The sequence below is a fragment of the Camelus ferus genome, chromosome 6 (genome assembly GCF_009834535.1).
Source record: "Camelus ferus isolate YT-003-E chromosome 6, BCGSAC_Cfer_1.0, whole genome shotgun sequence".
In the NCBI taxonomy this organism is placed as follows: Eukaryota; Metazoa; Chordata; class Mammalia; order Artiodactyla; family Camelidae; genus Camelus; species Camelus ferus.
In genome coordinates, this window is record NC_045701.1 from 81,992,861 (window position 1) to 82,017,570 (window position 24,710).

The 24,710-nt window shown below is 53.5% G+C and overlaps 1 protein-coding gene across 6 annotated transcripts in view; it reads right to left on the reverse strand.

Annotated features, from left to right (window-relative positions):
• Nucleotides 1-24,710, reverse strand: part of TTC7B (tetratricopeptide repeat domain 7B) — a 225,400-nt gene that overhangs the window by 18,372 nt on the left and 182,318 nt on the right. For all 6 annotated transcript variants that reach the window (XM_032482502.1, XM_032482503.1, XM_032482505.1 and 3 more), the window contains one exon: nucleotides 12,087-12,289. In XM_032482502.1, the coding sequence (XP_032338393.1) occupies nucleotides 12,087-12,289 (203 nt within the window). The remainder of the gene's footprint in view (nucleotides 1-12,086; nucleotides 12,290-24,710) is intronic.

Below are 24,710 nucleotides of genomic sequence, written 5' to 3' on the forward strand. Positions count from 1 at the left end.
TCAGGGCTGAGGGCAGAAAGGGAGACGAGAGGCACGTTTCCTTCTATCATCAAGCAACTTGACTTGGGGATGCTCAGGGCATCGCTGAAATGCCCTCAGAACACCCACACCAGGACACAGGGCCTTTGTCTTCTCCCATTTGGTCTCCAAAGGATCACCTGGCACCACGGCTTTCTGAGCCTGATTTTCCTAAAGCCAATTCTCTTGTAAACTGGGCTGTGTCCTGTCACACTCGTGGGTGGGTGCACGGCAGTGGGGGTGTTTGGAGGGGGCTGCTGTCAGCAAGAAGGATGGGACAGCAGCTGGTTTCTTTCATCATTGCGGAAGCAGAAGCAGATTTGACACCTTTGTGTAAGACACCAGGCAGCAGGTAAAGAATCTAACAGCTTGTGGGAGTTCTAATTAGAGAGCCAATTATAACTCCATTACCTGCCCAGCTTTGAAAGGCCTGGAAAAATGCATGTTTGTCCTTAGGAAGAGGCAGATTTTGCTTCTAGTTTGTTCTGGGAGATTCCCCGCAGGGATCACTTGCTGGCACTTTGATTGTAGCCTCCTGCATCTGTTGGATGCTCGCTGCCCGGATGCAGAGGATCAGAGAGAACCTGTGGGGACTCTGGTCCCTACAGGGGAGGGGCCGTTTTCTGCATCAGGCTTGCTTCGCTCCTTTGTTTATGAAGAAAGACACAGCATCATATCCCATAGGCTCCCCTGCAGGGGCAGGCTTTCTGCTTCATTTGGAAGGACATCAGCCAGCATTTCAATTATGAATCTAATCAAAACCAACCTCTTGGCAAGGCCAGATCCCAGACTCACTCTCTGTGTGTGTGTATCCAAGCCTCCTTGCAGAAACAGTCACTGCTGTTATCATCTTGGGTCACCTCCCCTCCCTTCAAAGGCTGATACCTGGCAGAGAATCAGGTCTCCAGCAGCCATGAAGAGGGGACGGTCCACATTTCTCCTGAGAACCAAGGTGGGCGTCCACTGTTAGACACCTTTGAGATCTAGGTGAAGCTAGAACAGTCCCCGACACGGAGCAGGGGCTCAGCTACTGAGTCCTCTCCTGCTTCGCCAGCCTTCTGGGCGGCCAGCTAGCTGGTGTTCTGAAAGACTCGGGGAAAAAACAATACCTGCAAAGGTATTTTAAGAGACAGGTGTTATGTAAACACCAAGTAGATGAAAAAAGGGAGGGAGGGAGCACACGTCTGTCATGAACCTGGTGGGTAGGGAAGGGGCAGAGTAACTCCAGGGAGAAGGAACTGCAGAGGCAACACCGCGAAGTGGTCGGGCTCCCAGGACCCTCGGCAGAGGAACTGTCCAGCTAAAGAGCTCCACACAAAGGGCGTTTCGAAACTCTTGAAGTCTGGGAGCTTTCTGGACACCGAGGCCCAGATCTGAGAACTAATGGGGGTGCTCTCAGAGTGGTTCTGCTCTCTCCCCAGGAGGCTGCTGACTGAGGTCTCTGGAGGCACACACATGGGGGCAAGGCCACCCCCAGACCCTGAGCGGCACCCTCACCCACTGCCCCTGTGTGGAGCCTCTGCACTCCTGCACCCCACCCCTCAGTCAGCGGTGCTCACAGGTTTCTAAGGGCAGGGTGTCTGCAATGACAGGCAGGCTTCTGCGCATCTGTGAGGGCAAGTCACAACCTTCTCAGAGTCCGAGGGTTTGCAACCTGGTGGTTCTTGGTATTTTGTCACTGGGACCCGTGGCATTCCTGCCTCCTGAGCAATCCCTCACCTTCACCCCACCCCCTTGGCAACAGGAGCGGTTGCTTTTCTGCACATGCCTGGGCTCTTCACTCAGTGCTGAGGCCGGTGACCTGGGCATGTCCAGGGCTCGGGCAGCTGTGGGAAGGGATGCTACACCAGGGAGAGACCCATTTGGGCAAGGTAGGAAGTAAGAAGAGATCAAGACTCACTCCAGCTGGGAGCAAAAGAGAAAGGAGACGGGCTCCGCAGATGCTGCCTGAACATCAGGACACAGAGTCGAGGCCTCTCATCCCCAGAGGATGGTGAAGATTCCCCTCCCCCCACCAGAGCTAGGGCAGAGTTCCCTGGGGCCAGGGTCAGCCCTGGAGGAGTTCAGAGAGCAGCTCCCTTTCACCCCCACCCCCCAACCCAAGAAGGAAGGGCTAATATCCCAGTTCACAGGCAAGGAAAGTAGGCATGAAACCTTCAAAAGTGATGGAATCAGGATTCCCGGTGGGCCTGACACTCAGTGCTGTGCCCCTGGCGAGTCCCTTCCCCGGTCGCCTCGGCCTCCCCATCTGTAAAAGGGGATACTTAGATGAGGGGATCCCACTGGTGCTCTAAATCCTTTACCTCTCTGGGGAGCTTCAGGTCCAAAGGCTTTCATCGGCTACCTGTCCATCCTGGGCCCTCATCCTTGGTACTGGTGAAGAAAAACCAGAAGCGGTACCTGGAGGAGACTTCTCATGGGAGGTCCTTCCCAGACCTTTGGGCTGAAGAGTTTTAAGCTCAGACTGTCAGAAGGTCCCCACAACACGTGGGAAGACATTGCCCAGAGAGAGTCCAGAAACACTGGTGGGGGTCTCTGGGGCCAGGACCAAATGATAGGGAAGCAATTGAGGCATGAGACGGGTCAGAGATGGCCAGCCCAGGTGGGCTGCCACTTTCTCATGGTGGCAGCCACGCCCTCTGGCTCAGCTGAGAGGCAGGCAGCACTGGGGAGGAGGGTGCTGAGGAACCCAAGAGATAGCAGGGCTAAAAAATCCCAGAAGGCCTGAAATAAGGAGGGGGAATTAGGAGCCGGTATCTGAGAGCACAGAACAAGCCAGGTCAATGAAAACACCTGGACCAAATGTACCTGATCGGGGGTGGGGGGGTGGGGAGGCATTAGGAATACAAACTACTAGACACACAATAGATAAATAACAAGGTCCTACTGTATAGAACAGGGAACTATATCCAATAGCTTGTAATAACTTATGATGGAAAAGAATGTATATATATATTTACATGCATAACTGAATCACTGTGCTGTGCCCTCCAAACTAACACACCATTGTAAATCAACTACACTTCTATTTATATGTATGTAAAATAGCCTGATCCAAGCCAGGGAGCAGTAACTGACAAGGCAGGAAGGCAGTGGAAGCGAAATGTCAAATTGCACTGGAATAATGGGGTAGAATTTCTAAGAATAAGTGGTTTGGGTAGAGTATGTCATATTTTAAATAATTTTAGATCATAATTAATGAGACACCGAACCGCCTTGCCTGTAATTAGTCATCTAAGACTCCGAAACAGAAAACAGAAATAAATACAGAATTAATTTTTTCCTTAAGCTGCAGTAAAGGAACGCCTAGAGGCATGGCTTGCATTTCAGAGCCTGCACTGGGTCTCTGGGGCACTGAGAGTGTCCCTGGGGAGAGACAACGGGGGTGGGGGGATGACCAACAGAAACTCCACTGCAAGAGAACTCACCTGGCCTAAGGGAGGGGGCTTGGGTGTCTGTTGCTTTCAGACAGGAAGTGGTATTTCATGATACTTGCTTGGCGCACAGAGCTGAGAATAAGCCTCTCCCCCACCTCCCCCGGCACGCCCCAGGGCTCATCTGTAACCCCAGGACATTAGCAGGGAGGCTCTGGTCTAAAGGGAAGGTGACAGGTGGGAGAGTTCTGGCCCAGGAAGAAGCTCTCTGTGCCGTCTGGATCTGGGTCCCCTGGTGTATGCCACGTCAACACATCAACACGTCAACACATCTGACTGGTGCCCCAGGCCACCCCAGGGTGGCTATCTCAGCCTCCCAGACACCTGTCTCTGGGGCAGGCCTCGAGGCTGGCATCTAGCTTAGGAGGTGAGCTCCTCCAGGGAGGAGGGAGAGCATAGGGGGTTCAACCGAGAAAAGGTGGATTCTTTATAAATTACCATATTGATTCCTGGTCTGGAACCAGGTTTCTGGTGGGCATGTTTCTCAGAGATGACTCCCTCTGACTGAACTGAGGGGGCCTCACGGCCCCAGAAGACAGCTGCACTGGACCTGGCCGCCCTCGGCCCTGGGCCTCTCATTGCGACACTGCCTGTGAGGACAGAAGACCACTGCAGACGCCAGCATTGTTCCCATAGCAGTCTGTGGTCTACGGAGGGTGACCACCATGCTCCCCAAATGGGGTTTAGCGTCTGACAAGGACGACTGTGCTCGGGGACAACAGGATGGAGTGTCCGAACTTCAGAGGGTGGTCACTCTTCCCTCTCAGGGCCTTTGAGCAGAGGGCTGCCCCTCCAGCCTCCTGCCACGTTTGGCTCCTGGAGAAGGTGCCACAGGTAAGTGTGAGGCCAACACACCGACAGGCCAACACGTCCTCTCCGAGATCCCACTGCCCTGGAAGCTTCCATTACTTAGCCCTGCCCTGGCCTCCATGGTCTCACGCTCAGCAGAGTGGTTGCATCCTCAGTCCCACCTCAACGTCATTTCCTGCACTGGTGGTGGACGGGACATTGTGCCAGGGCCAAGTCCACAAAGGGCTAGTTGACCTCTGACTGACCAGAACCAGCATGTTCCCACGAGATCTGCTCACAGCCTATTCATGGAAACAGCACCAAGGGCTCTGGGGGGCTTTGCTCATAAGAGGGGAGTAATGGCAGTTGTCAAGCTCAGGGTCGCTTGTAGTAGTTCTCCCCTCTCCCTCCTCCCCACCCCCCACGCCGGCCACCCCTGGTTGACAGGACCACTGTGCTGCCTCAGGCATGGCACCCCCCACCCCGGGGAGCAGACAGACCAGTGAACAAACAACTCCGTGTTGGTTCTCTCAGTGATTCCAGGGAGGGGGTCGAGGGGCTGAGGGACCCCCTGTCGGGGGTAGGGTGGGGGTGGGATCCAGAAAGGTTTCTCAGAGGCTCCAGGACAGGCTCTGCTCTTCCTACAGCCCTGGCTGCTGTCTGGTGCCTGACCAGCCCCTGCCCCCAGGCCGAGGGCCCACCCCACCCTGGCCTCAGGGAGAGCCCATCTTCCGAGGCAGCCCTGGCCTGGCCCAGCCGGAAAAGATGCTCCCCATCTCTACCTGACAGCAAGTCACGCTGGCCGGGCCTCCACCGTTCCCTGACTCCTTTCAACTTTGATAACCGGGTTACAGGCTTGACAGAAACAGTCAGAAAGCAATACTGAAGAGCGAACGCGCCATGCTTTAGGCCAGCCGTGTGCCATGACATATGCTTATTTCAGCTCCTCCAACTGCTGGAATTCGGTTCAGAAGGAAAGCCACACCTAGTCATTCAGGAAAGAACTCGCTGTCAAACTGATGCAGAGGGGCTTCTGCCAGGGGTAGGTGTGACCTAAATTACGAAGAATGATAGTAACACCCATAGCTAATGCTTGCAGAGCGCAACGCAGCCTGCGTGAACCTATTTAACCCAGAAAATAACACCCCCGGGAGGGGTCACTATTATCTCCATTTTACAGCCAAGAACATGGAAGCACAGGGACTTCTCTCAGGCCATACAGTTGGTAAGTGACAAGGCTGGACCATGGCTCCAGCGCCACGCCCTCAACCCCTGTGCTGTCCTACCAACTCAAGCTGTAGACTCTTCGATGACTCTGCCTTCCAGTCCCGGCTCTGCTCCTAACTTGAAATGTGACCTGAGGCCAGTCATCAAGGACAGTGTCCCCATCAGTAAAAGAGAAACTGCATTTCACCGCATACTGCAAGAGTAACATCAGGTGTGGCGAATGAGGTTTTACATTTCTTTTTGGAGGTCAAGGTGATATTCATGCCAAGTATTCATAATTCTTAAAAGGGCCTCAAGCTGTCAAAGGAGCTGAGGCAGAGTGTCCTGCCCACTAAAGGACGAGAGGGAAGCTGGAGTGAAGAACAGGGGCTCATCAACTGGCAGAAGGCACGGCTGTTTCCTCTGCTCTGTTAGTTGGAGTCCCGGTCACAGCCAGTCAAGACACTGGAGAAATTAAGGCCCGTACACTTTTCAAAGCACCAGCAACAGCACACAGATGCACAGCAAGGGTGGACATCTAATACTTCATTAGTCTTTCTTCAAAGAAGAAAACTTGTCCTCCTCATGTTTAAAGCATTTTAAAAATCCTAGAAATAAATAAAATACAATTAATAGACAAGAGGGCCTTCTCACTAGGCTATGGCAAAGTTTTGCTCCCTGCCAGCTGTCTTTCCTAAGTACGGAAAGAAATTGATACCTTGGACGAAACGGATCTGTTTCTAAAGACCAGCATTTGAAAGGGGAAGGGCATCTCAATTCTGCTTCATTACCTTAATTGTACCTGGGTCTTCTCCAGAGCAACAGAAAGGATCAAAGTTCCCTTCTTGTGGACTGGTTTCTCCGAGGGGAAAATGCAGCCCTGCCCTGTCTGTCTGGGCCCTCGGCCCTGGCCTGCGTCCCCCTTACTAAATTGATGGATAAATCAGACAGACATGGCTGTCAACCTCTGGAGTCACCCTGAAAAGTTTCCCAACTTCATGCTGCATCTTTTCCCAACTTCATGCTGCATCTGTCCCCAACAGGGACACAAACTGGAAAACATGCTTCTAAATAATAAAATGTGAGACACAAGCAATCCCCCTGCCCCGTCTCATGAAACAGATGGACACTTCAAAAGAGAGAGAGAGAGAGAAAAACACCGAAGGTTCATAATTTAGCACTGCAAGCTGCCTCAGGCAAGCCGGAGCTCACCTCTTTCCCTTGATTAAAACCCTCCCTGCCATCCTTCTGGCTCGTCATGCATAACAGGATGAAGTACCTTCCCACAGTAAACAAGCCAGGGAGCTTGAAGACAATTTAAAGAAAGCTCTGACTTCAGGCCCCTCTTTGAACTTCAGAAGAGCTGCCACCATCTCAGAGCGATGTCGTTAGCCTTGCTTTGATGAATGCATCTGGATCAAACTTTAGAGCTGTTAAAACAACCTAAAACATAGTAACAACCTAGAAGACGTCTCCAGTGCATGGAGCGTCCCAGGTCCTCTTTCCCGACTCACCACCAATGTGGCGTGCCTCCGGGTATCTCGTAATAAGCCACGCTTTTCTGACAGGGCAGCTGTTCTCCCTGCCAGCCTTTGCCACTAACGTGCTCCCCTGGAACAGAACAGCAACATGAATTCTAAGGTCTCACACTTGCTGTCACTCCAGGTCTCTGATGTTTCAGGAAATGTAAGATTACGGAGAAAACCCTTGAAGACAGCCTGCACTGAGACCTTTAGCCCGGAGCCATGTGGACTGAACTCGGGGTGGGGGTCACGTCACAATCCGTCCACAGAGGCCAGCCAGCACTTTTGGAGCCTTTGTGCCCCAAACAAAAAAGGCTTATTTTCTCATTCGACTGGCCCATTCTGGTGGCCTGCAAACTGTCTTTCCACCTATCAGGAAGCCCTTGCAGCCTCACTGGTGGGTCCTCTCTGCACTACAACCCACCATCGCGGGGCCCTCCAGCCCAGGCAGACGGGCGGGCCTCAGCCACACTCCCTGGGCGGGTCGCCGGAGCCTAACCTCTGGCCGCCAACGGGTTCTCTTCCCAGTCGTCCTCCTCTTCTTCGGGAGGCTCCACCAGTGGTCTCACTAGTTCCTCTGGAGGAGCGGGTGAACTCACCACCTCCCCGGGCTCCTAGCTACCCTCTTTTCCAGGAGGAATGGCCTCTGTCCCTGTCCAGGAGTCTAGCCTTGTCATGGGACCTTGGACATTAAAGGGCATGGCCCCTGGTGCTTTCACTCTCTATTTCCTCCCCTCTGGGCATCAGCTCTGAGAGATCCTTGTCTCGCCTTAGCTGAAGGCCCGTCCCTGGGTAGGGGGACGCATCAGTCCTCCTCCTTCCCTGGCTCACAGGACCCCCTGGCCCCTTCCCGTGCGCCTCTGGGCCCAGCCCCTCCCAGCTCACATCCTCCTCAAAGCTGCCTGGGCACGTCTGCCCCTCTCTCCCACACGCTACCCCTTTACCCCCCAACCCTGGCACGCCCTGAGCGACCCCCATCATCTGCTTCTGTTTCACACCTTTTTCGACCTGTCAAGGGAGTTGGTAATATGCTCCTGGATAAGTGTATTTCTCAGCAATATCTTCCCCTTCTCGTCTTGTCAACATTAGCTCCCCCGACACAGCCTTTCTGGGTTCCTTCCACAATCATCTCTCTCTCGAAGGCTCTTGTTCCTTTCCTACCCCCCAAGCTCACACATGGCCCTCGAAAGCCCCGGCTGATGATATCAGGGGGCAAGCAGATGTCCCTGTTTGCAGAGCCTGTCCCCGTCCTGGTCATCTTGTCCTTGGCTAACCCTGAGCCTGTGCCCATCCTCGGCCTGGGCGGCATCACCCCGAGGCCCTGCCTCTGCCCTCAGTTCGCTGTGAGCCCTCTTCCCTCCGTTGCCGCCTACTCCAGTGCCAGGGTTACTGGTGTGGAAACAGTGGCTCTATGTTTCATTAATTCATTGGGGAATGGAAAGCTTTTTAACACAGCATGTAAATATATGTAAATTTATATACTTATGCAAAAACGATATGAAAATACGCCTTTAGATTTTCTGGAAAAAGTCTGATCACTCTGTAAATTCCTCCCCTTGTCAACATGACTCTGTAATTCCTCATCCTTTCTGCTCGCCGCTCCCTTAGTATCTGCCCACACTCAGCTCACTGCCTCGCTTGTCTTGAGCTAATTCATCATTCATATTAAAGACATTATTTTTCTTTTTTCTTCTCCCTCTATGTGAATTTAAGTACACATATGAAGGCTGAAACTACGAGGAAACTGTCAATTTTCACTGGGTTTTAATTACATTTCTGTTGTCAAGTCTGACCTTGTATTAACTTTAATACATTTAATACTTTAATTAATATCATCTGGCTCCAAGGCCTTATTGCTTTTTAACAATATTGATGTGTTCACATGTCTCTTAAGTCACACCTCTCCTACGAGCTGGGTGGGGCACAGGCTGCCGCTAACCTGCCCTGGGAGATAGCAAATAACAGTCCTCCTGACTGGGAACAGTGCTCCGTGGTCCCCACCAGCCCCTGTCTCCACCTGTGACAGACCACGTGGCTCCCTCTGACTGTCCCTTAGCTCCTCTCCTTCCTCTCTGAGCTCAGGGCCGACACAGACCACACTTTCTGTTCTCTTGAGTTTTTTCCATGACCCGTAATCTGCCTGCGGTCAATTCCTTCCCTTGGAAGCTCCTTGGCTGGTCCTTTGGTGTGGTGGCCTCTGCTGCTCATGTTCCTTCTAGCCTTGACCTCTGACCCTCACCCTGGCCGGGCCAGGCAGGCCTCCCTGACCCCGTCGCTTGCCCACCCCTTCCCTGAGTCAGGCGAGTTGTCAATACTCATGTCTGTTCCGGCTCCTCTGCCACAGAAGTCTAGAGCCCCCTACTCTCCCCTGGGACTTGACCTGGTAAAAGGACACTGGTCTCCCTGCTGATCCTTCCTTTCACTTTGGGGCTTGCAAGTCAGTCTGGTTTCCATGAGGGTAGAGGCAGGACCTTCTGTGACTCAATAACAGATTTCAGTTTTCGTGCTTAATTTGTGTGTGGGACTAATGTTGTTTGCCCATTTGTGCAGCCGAGGAAACTGAGGCCAGTTTGGCCTGGAGCCTCCTCCTTAGCTGCCATTTTGTATGCAGAGGCCACCTTCCTCTTTTCCTTCACCCAAAGCCACAGAAACAGAGCTTTCCTGCAGCTGGGGAGGGAAGCAGGAAAGAGAGGGCTGTGATGTTTCAGGGCCAGAGGGCCTGGGTTCCAGGGGCGGCCTCTCCACAGGCACTGGAGGGTCCAGCAGCACCCGTGGGAGCCCCTTGGCTGCAGCAGGGCTCCCATCAGCTGTGGCTGGGTTGGGAGGACAAAGGCCAGCATGCATCACTTGCAAGATCACCAAAAAGGAACCCACCAAGCCCTACTTTAGGAGCAGCTACGATCACAGTCACTGGGCAGTTTCGGATCACAAGAATGTAAGCTCCTCAAAATTGTAGGCCTGTTCGTCTCAACCTGCCTCCAGTCTGGATGGTTTCTGAGTGTATCAGGATGCATCAAGAAGTATGAAGAGTTTATTATCATTACAGTTTTTCACTGGTGAGAGCTGCAAGGCAGCCAATGCCTCCAGGCCAGAGAAGGCTCAGTCGTTGCCCTGGATCCAACAGTCAACGCCTCTCCATCACCTGGCCCTCGCTCACCAGCTCTCCTGGGCTGGGCCCACTGCCGCTCTTTTCAGAAAGGAAAGTGTCTGGCATTTGTCAGGGAGCTCAGGTGTCTTGACAAGCTCCAAGGGTGAAACAGAAAACTTTCCCGGTGCGATTTTCCTATTTGATCTTTTGTCTCATGTGTTCCCCTTGGGGATGAACAAGAAATACGTCTCTGAATAATTCATAGGCCCCAGGGGTAGAGACATGCTGCCTCTTTTTATTAAAAAGGCTGGGTACACGGTGTTGATTCTACCTCTTCTGTGATGCTTTAGCAAAAGCACAGAGATCTCAAAAGCTCTTCACAAAGTCGTCTTACAACAGTGAGACAAAAATTAAAAGCCATGTAATATTTTTAATCAAACAATGTTTTGATAATATGTAAAATTATTTATAAACCTCTAGGGAGCAACAAAATGCTCATAAAGGGAAGTTGAAAAAAATTAGCTGTAATTATTATAAGGTCTGATTTATTTTTAAAACTGATTGTCTTCAGTTTTCCATTCGATGAGCACCTACTAGGTGCCAGGTACTCTGCTAGGCTCGTTATGTAAATCATTTCATTTAGTTCTCACAATGAACTGGGTAAGTAACAGAACAACACTCAGAAACACCAAGGATATTAGAGGTTAAGCGACAAGCCTAAGGTGTCCCAGGAGCAGGGACGGGGCTGAGTTTGAACCCAGATCTGATTCAGAAGCCTACATCACCCATGGTGTCTAATGCTGAGAGCCTGGGTCATCTTCTGCTGAAAACCGGTAGTTACTGCTCAGCTCCATCTAAATTTTGTGATGTTACCATGAGCAACGGCGAGAGAACGAAACCTTTGGGATCCTTTGGAGAACATTTTACCTATTAGGTACAAAGTGGTATCCTTTTAGCACTGGACAGAAACTCACACCCTATGGAGTTGAATGTTTTCATTTTACAGAGAGGAAACTGAGTGCCGAGAGCTTATGGGCTCTCCCCAAAGTTCAAAAGCAAGCGAGGGACATGGCTGGGGCCAGAACCTTGTCCCTGGATGCCTTGCCAGTGCCTGCTCCTCCATGTCACACCCCACTGATTAAGGATGCTGGGCTACCCAGGGCTGCCCACCCGAGGGGCACCTCGGTTTGGTTACAAGGCTCTCCTTTCTCGTGTTCATGAAATCAGAGACGTCTTATACCGCTAACAATGAAACAAAAATTCAGAGTCGCAGGAAGAAGACGAAAGACTGTGGCTCCGTGCAGCAGCCGCACCCCACATGTGTTTCTATCAGATGAGAACCCTCCAGAGTGGTCTGTCTAACCCACCCTACCCCACTGACCCCAAGGTGGCTGGGTGGCCGACTCCCAGGCCAGGGAGGGAGGGGAGCACTGGGGCAGCCCCCGGCTTGTGGTCTGCACTCCCAGAGGAGGGACGCGTGCATTTCTCCACACCCATTCACAGTGTGGAGCCAGGGTGACTTACCTGGGTCCTCTCGGTACAGTGGGGCTGCCCCTCCCTCCTCTGACAGGATGCCCCCCACTAGCCAGCGGCCTCAAGACAGGCTGGAGTCTCGGCTTCCTCAGGGTGAGAGAGCCCCCCAGTAAGTAAAGTGCTCTGATTTTTATGCTGAAGTCTCCCTGGACTGTGGACACCCTCAGAGTGGCATGGAGACCAAGATTATTAAACCCAGAGCCACAGGGTGGCTTGAATGGCTGGCCAGGAGACCACTGACTCAAACGCTCCCCTCGCACCGAACAGGACAACCAGGGAGGGTGAATGAGGTTGTGCACAGCCGATTCCTAGGAGCTCTGTGTGCATCAACCATGATGAAATGGTGCCCACTGGCTTCGTGTACTGTTGACAACCTGGCAGGCCAAGTGTATCTGGCCTTCAGCACCAGCACAGGGTTTGAGGGTCATGAGTTACCTGCTGTGTTCAAGGGGGTCTCCAGTCAGGAGCGGAGGCCCGGCCAGCCCTCAGACTCACCAGTCGCTGCATGCTCTTCACGTGTGTGGGGCTGATGGATAAGGCCTCTTCGTACCACCGCCGGGCTTCCTCGATGTTCCCTCGGAGCTCGGCTACCTGACCCCGCATGTACAGGACGTTGTGGGACATCGGGAAGAGGTTGGCAGCTTCTTGGGTACAGGCTGTGGCTTCTGCGGGCTTCCCAATGCCAATGTAGACTTCGGCTGTGAGGAGGAGAGCACAGGCAGATGCTTTCCTGGTCCATTGCCCTTCAGAGGCCCTGCAAACGGCTGCTACTCTGGCTGGGACATTTACACCCCCCATGCCCCACGGGAGTCTAGCAGGGGCCCACCTGGAATACGCAGGGCCCAGAGCCAGGCAGTCCCCGACCCCGAGTGGAAACAGCCATGGGCTGACAGTCCTTCCTGCCTGCCCACTGCTACACAGGGACTCAAGTCAAGTCTGTGGGGCCTTGGAGGGGACACTTGTCACCACCGAGAGGGAAGTGAGGCCTGCCTGGGCCCTGCCCCACCTCGGAGGACACCCACTCTCAGGGTCCACCTAGGACACCTGCCCTCAGCTCTGACAACCACAGAGAAAGCGCTGGGTGAGGCCGAGGACAACAAACCCGAGGGCGTGGCCCCCCCACAAGGAACAGCTCTGCCCTCAGGCCTGTTCTGATGCCAGGCAGGTGACAAGGGCGGCAGGCGGTGGCTTACACATCCGGGGCGCGAAATAAAATGGCTGCTTCATCTGACCACGCCCTCGGCCCGACCAGGGAAACCTACCGCAGCCTGGAGACTGCTAACCGTGAAACACTGATGAAGCCTTTGAAAAACCAAGCTGTCACTTTCAAAAAGCAGGAAAATGAGCTCTCCTTCAACCTCGGGCCTCAGGTCGCTCACATCTACGTGGACAGTCCCTAATTGCTCCGCAGCCCCGGCCTCCCTGAAGTAGCCGATCGTGCACGTCCAGTGGCCCCATCTGTCTCCCAGGTGCCCCCTTGTCCTGAGGGTCCTGTGGTCTCGGCACCACCATCTCTCCAATGGCGGGGCCTGCATCTTCAAGGATGCCAGACTCCTGGCCTCCTCCTCAGCACCATCTATCAAGACCACCACCCAGAGCCCTGCTCAGGTGGCCGCTGTGCTCCCGGCCCGCTGACCCCATCTCCCACTTCCAGGACAGCCCCTTCCTCATCCGTTCCTGCCTGGACCACTGGCCTCCTCCCCTGGCAGTCAAAGCTGTTTGTGCCCATATCGCCAAGTTACATATATATTCATATACTGCGTATAATACAATGCACACAAGAATAGAAACAGTAGAAGAACACAATGAAAGAATATTTACTATTTTCCTCACGCACCTCACGAGTTGTCTCCTGGAGGCAAGCCCTCCTCCCGCCCCCGTCTCCGGCCTCACCTCTGGCCCGACTGTCCTGTGCAGTCACTGCCAGACCAACCTCCTTGGGTCGGGTCCCCCCTGCCGAAAAAGTGCTGCTTCCTTGGGGCCTCCGCTCCTGTGCACCCCTCACCCCTTCAGTCTTCCCTCGAGTGGCCTCCCTGACCATCCTACTTAAAGCTGCTGCTCCCCCACTCCGCCTGACCCAGCACGACCCAACTCCTTTCCCCATTTTCTTCCCTCCCAATACCAGGTTGACCTTGTCTGTCTCACTGTCTGGGGGCCCCTCCAGAATATAAGCCACAGGCTTCACGAGGGCAGCGCTGTTTACTGCTGGGTCCCCGGTGATGGGCAGAGTGTATGGCACAACCAGAGCTCAGGAAAGGGGTGCTGGATGAGTGAATGAATGAATGGTATCAGTAATGATGACAGCAGCTGACAAGCTGACAATCGTTAAACACAGGCTTTGTGCCGGGAACTGCTCTCATGTCTCCTATCTACACAGTGGTCCAGGAGGTACTAGTGTTTCACCCCCATTGTTCAGATGAGGAAACTGAGGCATGGACAGGCTGAGCAGTTTGTTGGAACTCCCAGGGCAAGTTAGAGGCAGAGCCTGGCATGGAGCCCGTGCTTCCGCCTCTGCAGAGAACATCCAGATGCCTCTGTCTGGCACTCAGAGCCCTGGTGGCCATCCCCATCACCCTTACTGACCCATGTTCTGACTGCTCCCCACACCCCTGGGCTCTGCCACGTAAGCCCCTGCTCTCATCACACTCACTTTTGTTGATCCTCTTGCCTCTGCCTGTGATGGTGTCACCCTCGGCTCCCTTCAAGGCTCAGCTCAATTGCCACCACCTCCTGAAGCCACCGCTGACCCCACCCGGCTCCCCCAGCTGAAAGGGGGGCCCAGCCTCAGCACCTCTCCGATGGCTGTGTCCCTAGACACGTTTTGCGAGGGGTCCTGGCTACGCCCGTGGACAGCAAGTTCTTTGCGGGTCCTCCTTCTGACTCCTCACCTCCTGCTTCAGGTGTGTGTCCACAGTTGTGGTCAGTGCTGACCTGCTGTCTTTTTGACCTACACCAGCCTCGACGGCTCCTCCCCTCGAGTACCCTCGCTTCCCTGGTCAATCTCTCAACAGGGAGCAGAGATGGCAGGCTGGCCCAGGGATGCGGGGGAGAGGCCAGCCCCTCAGATGTGGGAACTCGGCCTTCACATACAACTGAGCCCTAAGGGGTCAGGGCTGGCACCGCGCCTGCTCCCTTCCTCCGAGATTCAGCTCCCACAACACACGGGGACTCCACAGGAACAAAGGCGACACGCATCTGCCCTTCCGTTTGGGCCCAGGCAAAACCTGCCCTCCTGGGAGATAAACACCCGCCTCGGAACACCGCAGGGCCACCTCACGTCTTCTAGTTAATACGACTCTCCGGTGTGTGCCCGCGGGGGTTTCAGGTTCCCAGAGCTGCGGTGGCTGGGGAGCCGGACGTAACATTCCTCTCACTGTACGCCGGCTCCTGACTGGAGTCCCCTTTCGGGGGTGAGTTTATGCACTTTTTTCCAAGATCCCCAGGGCTGCCTGTGGGACACACCAGGCCTCCCCCATCTAGATCATTATGGAAAAAGGCCAACTTGAGAGAGCAGGATTGAACATTTTCAGATTTTTTTATAACAAGTCAAGGTATATGTGGTGGGGGGAGCCTTAAACACCAACATGACAATGCACATGAGGTCCTGTTCTGTGTGGGTCCCCGTGAAAACAAGCATGAGACCACGTGTCTTCTTGGTTCCATGTCTTCAGTCATGGGCCTGGTGCTTCTGCCCCAATGTCATGATGAGGCAATGGAACACGGGGCTGAGCTGAGTCATGATCGTGAGGGCGGGAGAAGGAATCCAGGCCTCCGAGAACTTCTTTCCAGCGCTGTCCAGGCTGTAGGAGGGAGCCCGTGTCATGGGTGAGGCCTGTGCTTCTGTGGCACAGAGGCAGATGGACGCACGTCCTGGGTGCTCCCCAGTCCCTCCATTTTAAGCTCAAACAGAAAGACACAGGGCACCATCGAATGCGGAGATTTCAAACCATTTTTCCCAATGGAGCCTCTCTTCTCAAAAGAGATCTTAAGACTGGGCAGCTTGCCTTCCTCTTGGTTCAGTCCCCTCTTCTGGCCTCTGAGGCACCACAGGGGACCCCAGGGCTCTAGGGCACCCCATCCGTAAACCAGTGTCAGGAACGTGGTCCCTGCACCTGGGCCTTGTATGTGGCCTTGGCAAGGCCATCAACTTCCTTGGGCCTGTTCACCTGCCAGATGGGGGCCTGAGGCCGGCCCACATCTCTCCTAGGGCCAGTGGCAAGGATCGACCAAGAGGGTGGAAGCCTGGAGTCCAGAGGGAGTTGACAAGGGTGAGGATAATGCTTAGCCCAGCCTCATCCTCTCAGAAACAGCAGAGCATCTTAATGGGGCACAGCGTGAGGCTCCAGGAATGAAACTTTAGTGGTGGGATTTCTGACATCTGTCATGTCACTTGGGAAGGAGTTGGGGAGGAAGAGGAAAGGATTACTGGGGCTTCCAGCATCCCTGAAATCCCAGAGGGCCCTTCCTGCCTGGACACACAGCTGGTCACTTCAAATACAACAAGGCCATGCAGGTATCTACTATGAGCTTGTCTGCTTGGGAAGTCTTCCTTCCTGGGAGTCCACAGCTCAAACAACGTCTCCCTGAAGAGAGTTCACAAGTGTCCATCCCTGACCCCACAGGGCCAGCAGCTCCCTCCTTTGTGTTCCTGTAGCACCTTGTACAGCCTCTGTCATCCCTCACGTGTATCACCATTGCTAGGGGACCCTCCAGTCTGCTGCTTCTTCCTATCGGGGGTCCATCTGCTGCGGTCCCACACCTGACCTCTCCCCAGCCCTCCCCCAGGTCCCATCTGACTGATGCATCTGGGAGAAGTTTTGCGTTGGCCTGCCATGATTCCGGAGCGCTCTCTGTCCAAAGTTTTGTCCCTTAGATGGCTACATTCTCGGCTTCCTTCTGCAGGCGTGACGTTGGGCTCTGCTGCTGCCACGGGGAGGCCAGGAATTTGGGATGGGTGAATTCAACTCAGCTGTGACGCATCAGGGAGCCGAGCTGGGGCCAGAAGTCATGCCACATTCTCTGGTCACCAAGCTGGGAGTGTGATCTCCACCTCAGTCCCCTGTCTATTTCTTAAATTGGTTCAGAACTCAGGAGGTAAAGAGGGTAATATTATTTACACATCCCTAAAGCCTCCAAAATACAGTCAGCATTGTCTTTTCCCACTAAAACTATGAGCAACTCCCAGCCAGTCACCTCTGAACCCCTTAGCGCAGAATCGAGCACTTAGTAGGTGCTCAGGGAAAGTGCGCAGATGAGTGGACGCTGAACGGGGCCAGAGGAGGGCAACGTCTCTGCGGCACAGGCCGATGGAGAGTCAAAGGCCAGAGAAGCCGCAGCGAGTGCCGCTTCCCTGACCAAACTTTCACCAAGGGCTAAATTCAAGTTAAAAAAAATAAACAAAGGGCCTTTTGACCTTATTAAGAGATGTAAGGGCTTTCACCGAAGGAACAGCAATGCAGAAGGACACCAGCTCTGGGAACTTAGAGCCAATTGGCACCCAACAAGAATACACTTCAGCGCAACATCAGAGCCCCCGCTGCAGGACGGGCTCTGAAAGTCACTCTCTGAAGAGGTCACAGGGACAGAGATTCCTTCCTGGTCATTGGCAGCTGACAGCCTCGAACCAAAGGTCATGGACACCTTCTACGTCATTCTGAAGCTCAGACTAAGCTCTGGCTGACCTCTTTGTAATGCTTTGGTTTGTCCTTGTTACCAGGTTACTTTGAAAAATGCTGGAAATCCCTCCTCCCCAACCCCTGACTGCCAACCCTCAGCGGTTTCCAACTGCCGGTGAATGTAACCCAAATGGTTTTGCTCAGTGTTCAAAATCAGGGACCTGCAACCCTTCCGTCTCCCTCCATGTTCAATGCACAGTCTTACCTCCACACCTCTGCTGTGCTGATCCTTCTGCCCCAAGTGCCTTCCCTGGACCGCCATCTGTTGAAGACCCATCACCCCTCAGTCTAGGCTCCACCAAACCTCCCCCGCTCATGACTTGCCCAGGCACGTTGGGTGCACCATCCCTCCACCTGCCCTGGGCGCCCTGGGTGCCTCACACCGGTCTGCCTCATGCTACGCTGACCGTGTGCTGCGACTTTCCTGCAGACGCTGTGCTCTGGGAGCGCCAGGATCAAGTCTGCTCCACCTTGGCACTGCTCTGTGCCCCCAACTCTGCCACCAGAAATCATTGGCTGAACCAGAGTAAAGATGTGACGTGAAAAGGGCTGAGCTACGCTGCCAAGGCCTGGGGACTCTCTCTTCCTCCCAACCGGGGGAGCCTGGCTGCTGGATGCACCCACCATGCCGCGCAGGCCCGGATTCCTCCTGTGTTCATCCACTCTTCTCACACTTGTCAGCAGCTACTCCACATCAGCCGCGAGGCTGGGAACTCAGGGCCAGGCAGGGTGTGCAGTGTGCAAAGGCTTGGGCGGAGCGGGGCTGACCAACTTGGACCCCACTGATCTGGTGGTCGCCTGGTGCAGGGCTGCGTCTGGCCCTTGAAGGAGAGGAAGCTCTTTCTTCTCACCAAGGGGCCTTTGGCTAGCCAGAGGGGACACCTGTGAAACTCGTACAACGGAGCCGTGTATGTGAGAGGCAGCCTGAGCGCTGTACCTAGTGTGGGTGCCGTCAGATCCTCCACTCCGCCGGGGGCTGGCAGGGAGGTGTGAAGGCAAGTCTCGGGGGCCATCAGCTTCTCCTCAGTCTTATAGGGCAGGCCAGCCAGCACGCAGGCAGGCAGGGGGCTGGGCTGGCAGGCTCAACTGACCCCTCAGAACCATTTCCTTTACCCCAAACCCTGCTTCCCTAAAGAGAGGAGACTTGTGCTTGGGAGACAACCTTAGCAAGCCAGTCCTGGGGTAGCCCCGACCGCGGAGGGCAGAGGAGAGCTGGCGGCATGCGGGTGTCTGCCAGGAGCAGCTGTGCTCCCCAGCTCACCTTCCCGACTTCACCTCCGTGAACTGGCTCTTCTGTGTGGAAATCAGCACGTGGGCCAAAGAGGGCAGGGTCGTGGGAACTGATGAGTTTCTGGTCCCCTGGCCAAGTCACCAAGGCCTGGGGAGGCCTCAGTCCTTATCAGCTCTCACCGGCACTGTCTTCATTCCTTCTTTTCTTGGGAATCGGGATGTGAAGGAGGCAGTGATTTTGTTTCCAGGCGTCAGTCCTACCCTGAGCTCTTCTGGGCCAGACCCCAAGCGGGAGCCTGGAGTCCCCAAGACGAATGCAGCCCAGGTCCTGTCCTCACTGAGGGCCTGGCCAAAGGCCTCCGTCAGGGTCCTGGCTGCACAGCCGACACTGATTTCTGAGTTTGTGAATGGCTGTGTCAGCAGAGTGACCCCTTCCCAGGGGGCTCAGGGGGACGGCAGGACCAGCTCTTTGTCCTTCTACTATGTTTGCAATATACTTCATCCCTCCACCCAGCTGTTTTCCTGGCTCTTAGCCCCTTCCCCAAAGCCTCCTACCCCTTTGGCTGACCTTGACTCATCATTCAGAGACAGAGCAGAAGCCAGCAAAGCAGACCTGGTGGCTCTTCTCGCCACCAAACCCACAGGCTCGTCGCCGTCCTCTGTGCCCATCCTCCCCGCCCTCCTCCTGCTGCACCTGAGGGCTGACACCGCTGCCTGTGCCGTGGGCCCCACCGCTCTCTTGCCATCTCGAGGGATTCATGTCTCCACACCCCCTTCTCTCCTGGATGATGAAGGTCCCCGTGAGCAGACAGCATGCTGCTACGTCAGCCACTTAAATCCCCTCTTGACTTCATAATCCTCCCGAGCACCTCTCATACCCCCACGCTGCTCCACAGGGGTTCTTCTTGCAAGGACTGTGCACCCTCTGTCTCCATGTCCCGACTTGCCCCCGCCTGCAGCCCACACCAGCGTGGCTCCGTCGCCACCGCTCCCCTAAACCTGTCTTCTCATGTCAGCAATAACCCCCAGACGTCAAATCCAACAAATGCTTTTGTCTCCACCTTATTCAACCTCTCAGCATCACTTCCTGCCTACCGCATCTATCTTAAAAATCATGATTTTACCGTGGGGATAGGGAAGGGGTAGGGGCAGCGTAGGGGTAGGGGGCTAAGAAGTACAAGCTATTAGGTATAAAATAAGCTACAAGGATATCTTCTACAACATGGGGGATCAGCAAGTGCTTTAAAATAACTATAAATGGAGTATAACCTTTACAAAATATAAATAAATAAATGGGGGGAAGGTAATAGCTCAGTGGTAGAGCACATGTTTTGCATGCACAAGGTCCTAGGTTCAGTCCCCAGTACCTCCATAAAAAAATAAAGGGACAAGAAATATCAATAAACAAATAAATACCATGCTGATAAAAAAAACTGTTATTTTAATGGGTATTAAGTGTTCACCACCTGCTGAGCCCTCTCCACCCATTATCTTGTGCAATTGTCACAGCTGTCCTCATTCTGCAGAGGAGAGCACGCAGGACTCAGAGGAAGTAGGTCCCACTGCCAGACGGCGGAGGGATCAGGACTTCAGCTAGTCTTTGTCCAGGACCCACGTCCTTGATTGTACCGCACAGGCTCCTCTGTAAACCCCTTTGGCTGCTGGGACACCCCTCCCGGTTTCCTCCTTCCTCGCTGACAACTCCCTTTCTATTTCTTTGGCTTTTCCTCTCCTCCCAAACTTTTAATGTCGGGGGGCTCAGGTCTGGGTCCTGGCCCTTTCCCTTTGCCATAAACGTTCTCTTCCTAGGCCTTCTCTTCACACCCCTCAGCTGTAAATCCCCACCTCCAAACTTATGTTCCTAGCCCAAATCTCAAGTATAGGCTTGAGTATCTGGCCACCGGCCTGACACCTTCACTGGCATGTCCTCAGGTACCTGACACTCCCAAGTTCAAACAGGGCTCTGGATTCTCTTGCTCCCTGACCCTTACCTATCAGCTCCCTCCACAGATAATGTGCCCATCACAGATAATGGAATCACTAATCACCACTGACCTCAGCCCCCAACACAGGGTTCTCCCTTCTCCTTCATCCCACATCTAATCCATCAACAGGTCCTAGCAGTTCTACCTCGAAAATGCATCTCATGGGTTCCCCTATCTCCACCCCCTGATGCTGCCTCAGACCAGCTGCCCCTTTGGTCACATGGATCAATGCACCTGACCTTCCCTTTCCACTGTGCTGCCTTCGGGGCCGTGCCCCACAGTCAGCGGGCGGGATCTTTTAAAAACCTCGCTCTGATCCTTTCACCCTCCTGCTGATGTCTTTCAATAGCTTTTCTGTAGAGATCTTGACCTGGCCACAGTGCGCTGGCTCATCCAGCCTCACCTCGGCCCCCCTACTCTTCCTCTCAGGCTTCACCCCTATGGCTCTGCCACCTGTCTAAGCTCAGAGCTCACGGCCTGCAGGCCTGCCTGCACACCCGCTGGCCCCAGGTGGGGAAGACCTCTGCTCCCAGTTCTCACAGAGCCCACACTGGCCCTCCAGGGCACTCAGCACAGGGGACTGAGTGCTTCTGCAACTGGTATGTTCCACGTCTGTAAACTTCATGACAGCAGAGCCTGGGTCTGTGTTCTGACCGTGTGCTCCAGAACCTCACCCCGACGGTGGCCCAGAGACTGATGCTCACAGATACCGACCGTGCTCAATGGCTGAGTGCCCTCCCTGGGTAGGGGCTGGATTCTGGAGCCACACTGGTTGGTTTTGAATTCTGGTTTCTCCACTTATTAGCCGTGTAACCTTAGGCAGGTGACTTGAGAGTGGTGTCTGAAGATTCTTCATCTGTAAAATGGGGTTAGTAAGGGTATTTATACCTTATATGGCCTTGACATGGCTATGACAAGGACTAAACAAGTTAAGACACATTATGTCCTTGGAGTAATGTCTGATACATCCACGGTGCTTGGTAAACGCTAACTACCTGCCAGCCGTGGACCATGGATCAAGACGCCCTGGGCAGGAGAAGGGGCAGGGCTGGCAGGGCTGGCAGGTCTCATCCATGGAGACTGGCACTGTGTCAGGGCAGGCCTGACCCCCTGGGGACCGAGCATTCCCTCCTGCAGGCACTCCCTGTGCAGTGACCCTCTCACCACCTGTCTGGGAGCTGTCTTTGTCTCGTCACGGGGGCCATGCCACAGGATTATCCCTTGACCCGGCCAGTGACGCGGCCTCGCAGTGGCTGGGAGGGGCTGGGCGGCGGGAAGGACACACGGGACAGGCCAAGCCCTGAAGGAATCTGTGAGTGTATCACGGCTTTACATTCCCAGCAGAAATCAGAAAATCTGATCTTGCACATCTAAGAATAGCCATTGGTTTCGACTGTGAGAGGTGCCAAAGTGAAAGCTGTAATTATTAGCAAGTAACAAGCAAAAATTATCCACCTACCACAAAGTCATTTTTAGCTGCCATCCTCGAGTGGAAAGTGAAGGATGGGCACCAAGAGGCTACCTAGCTGGGGAAAGGCTCTGGTTCAAGGTTGAATGACTGTGATTGTAGGGACTTCCGATGGCCAACCATAAGGTGTGCATTCTAAAGCAACTGCATGATTCCTAGGAAGGTATGTCTCGAGATACAATAAACAACAAACGCTCTAACTCCTGTCCCAGGGAGACCGCAGAGGCACTGACTTCTATTTGGCCTGGGTTTCCCTTCTGCAAAGTGAAGGAAAATAATCCTTTTGACCTTCTTTATAAGATGATGTATGCCTGGATGGCATTGGGAGATAGTTGGAAGTTTTAGGAAAAGAGACCATAAAAATGGGTAGCTCCTTTCTGAATATCATGTGATGCCCAGATGCTATAAAGATTGATAAATGTAAAAAAAAAAAAATTGGCAACAACAACAAAACCCTAAAACACAAAGTTAAAATGGGGGCGAATATAACACGTATGATACAAGGCAAATTTCTCTGATACGTAATAAATGCTTACAAATCAAAAAGAGAGGCTCAGTATCAAAGAAGAGAAATGGGCAGAAGCCAGGAGGAGATAAGGGAAATATCACTTCCACCTGTCAGCCTGGCAAAGATCTACAAGTTCGATAACTCTCTGTGTTATAAAGGACGTGAGAAAACGGGCATTCCCACCTTGTCGGCTGGAATGCGAACTGGCACGATTCCGTCGAAGGCAATGTGACAAAATTTATCAGAATTAAGAGGGCACGCCTTTTGATCCACCAATTCCACTTTGAGGAGTTTACCTTTCAGATACAGAACACTCTGCAGAATGATACACATGGATGCATCGTCTGTAACAGCAACATACTGGAAATAACCTAAACTAGTCAGTGGAGAACTGGTTAAGTTACAGTAAATTCATTCAGTGGATTTACCCTCAGATGTGCTGACAGGCAATGATCTCCAGCGAGCGTAACGTCTCTGGAAGGTGCACACGCTAACGGTGGTTGCTGAGGGGAGGAGGGGGTGACTGATGGTCAGGGATAAGAGGAAGCCTTTCACTCCACGGCTTCTGTGTCTTTATTCAAATATGACTTAAATAAAATTGTCACATAGGTCCAAGCAAACCAAGCAACAAAACCCGCACAACTCATGGGGGTCGGCTCTCAGGTGTCCTGGGCCGAGCCTGAGGCACTGGCATCAGACGTGTCCAGGAAGGAGGAGAAGGCACAGAGGGAAGGGGGTGCCCAGGGGGCGGTCCCACCACACAGGAAGGGCCAAGCATCCCTGGCCTTGCTGAGTCTGTGCTTCCCGCTGGGCCTGTGGCTGTTCCCTCCCAGAGCAGCTGGAGGCTCAGGTGTCCTAGTCACGATCTCTTTGCTACTCAAATGGACACACAAATAGCCCAGGGACCTGTGCACAAAATAGGCTGGAAACCTGAGGTCATCTCAGAGTGACGTGACCTGCCACGGGCTCCCATCATGAGCTCCCACTTCGCTCAGCTCACCAGGAAAAACAACGAGAGGAGACCCCCGGACGCCACAGAAACACCACAGCCTTGGGTGCCAGGCCTTGATTTCAACAGTTTCTTCTAAAGCTTGCAGCATGTACAGAATCTGGCAGCATGGCTGGAGCTGACGATGGACGCAGATGTTACCTGGTTTCCATAAGTTGTCAAAGAATATGGGTCACTGCTGTTTTGCCTCCCAGAGCAGCAGAGCTCAAACCGCATATGGTAAAGCCTTATAGTTCAGTGGAAGCTTGTTTTAGGAATTCCTTCTGAATTTACCTCTTCAAAGACCACGTGAATATATGATACAATTCTAATCAGACAAAGTCAGGGCTTTGAAGGAGCCAATGTGACACAAAGTCTATAAAGATACTAATTTACTGCACTCATTCATATTATACAAGCACGATGCATATTCTGCCCAGCGTTTACAAGGTAGGTATGACATCCGCTTTCCAGGATTCAATTCCACCAACTTGGAGGATGTTAAAAGCCACACCCATCAGCCAGTAGGTGAGAGCTGTGTTCTGCCCTGCAGGCTGCCACAGCGAGGAATGGCTATTAACCCGAGCACTGAAAATTCAAGGATCGCTCCAAATGGAATCTTAGCCCCCAAGCTCATCAATGTTCCTATAAACAGCTACAAAGTTTCCTCCAAGAGTTACAGCAGGTCACGCCAAGAGGAACAAAGTGGATAACTGAGTGAGGGCACCAAGCCTGTGGGTAAAGCTGTCCTAGAGCTGAGTGACCCTCACTCAGGTCATGAACTTTCCCAAGACACAAGCAAGAGAAGCAATGCCTGTGAGGTCAAGGGAGCTCCTTCCACCTGGAAGGATCACCTTCAGCCCTTCTGGTGCTTTTAGACATTGGTACTTCAAAAACTCGACTTCATCCCCGTCTGCAGGGCAACTCTGCCCCTGTGCTAGCCTCGCGGGTTCGGCCAGTCTCATGGGGCCCAGGCACTAGGGCATTCTCCTCTTTCTGTACTCTGCCATCTCTGCCCACGAAGGCGACTGAACAGGGCAGGCGCCAGGTCCTAGATGGGGAGCCTGGCTTCTCTGCAGGAGCCACAGGGGCAGGCACTCCTGCTGCTTGTGCCCTTGCAGTCGGCCCGTCTAGGACCCAGGGAGAGGCCGAACACTGGCAAGCGTCTGCACAGGAGGAATGATCAGCACATTCATGAATCATCCCTCTTTTGTACTTCTGCTTAGAAGAATATAATTTGTTAATTTACGGTGGTTGTTATGGCT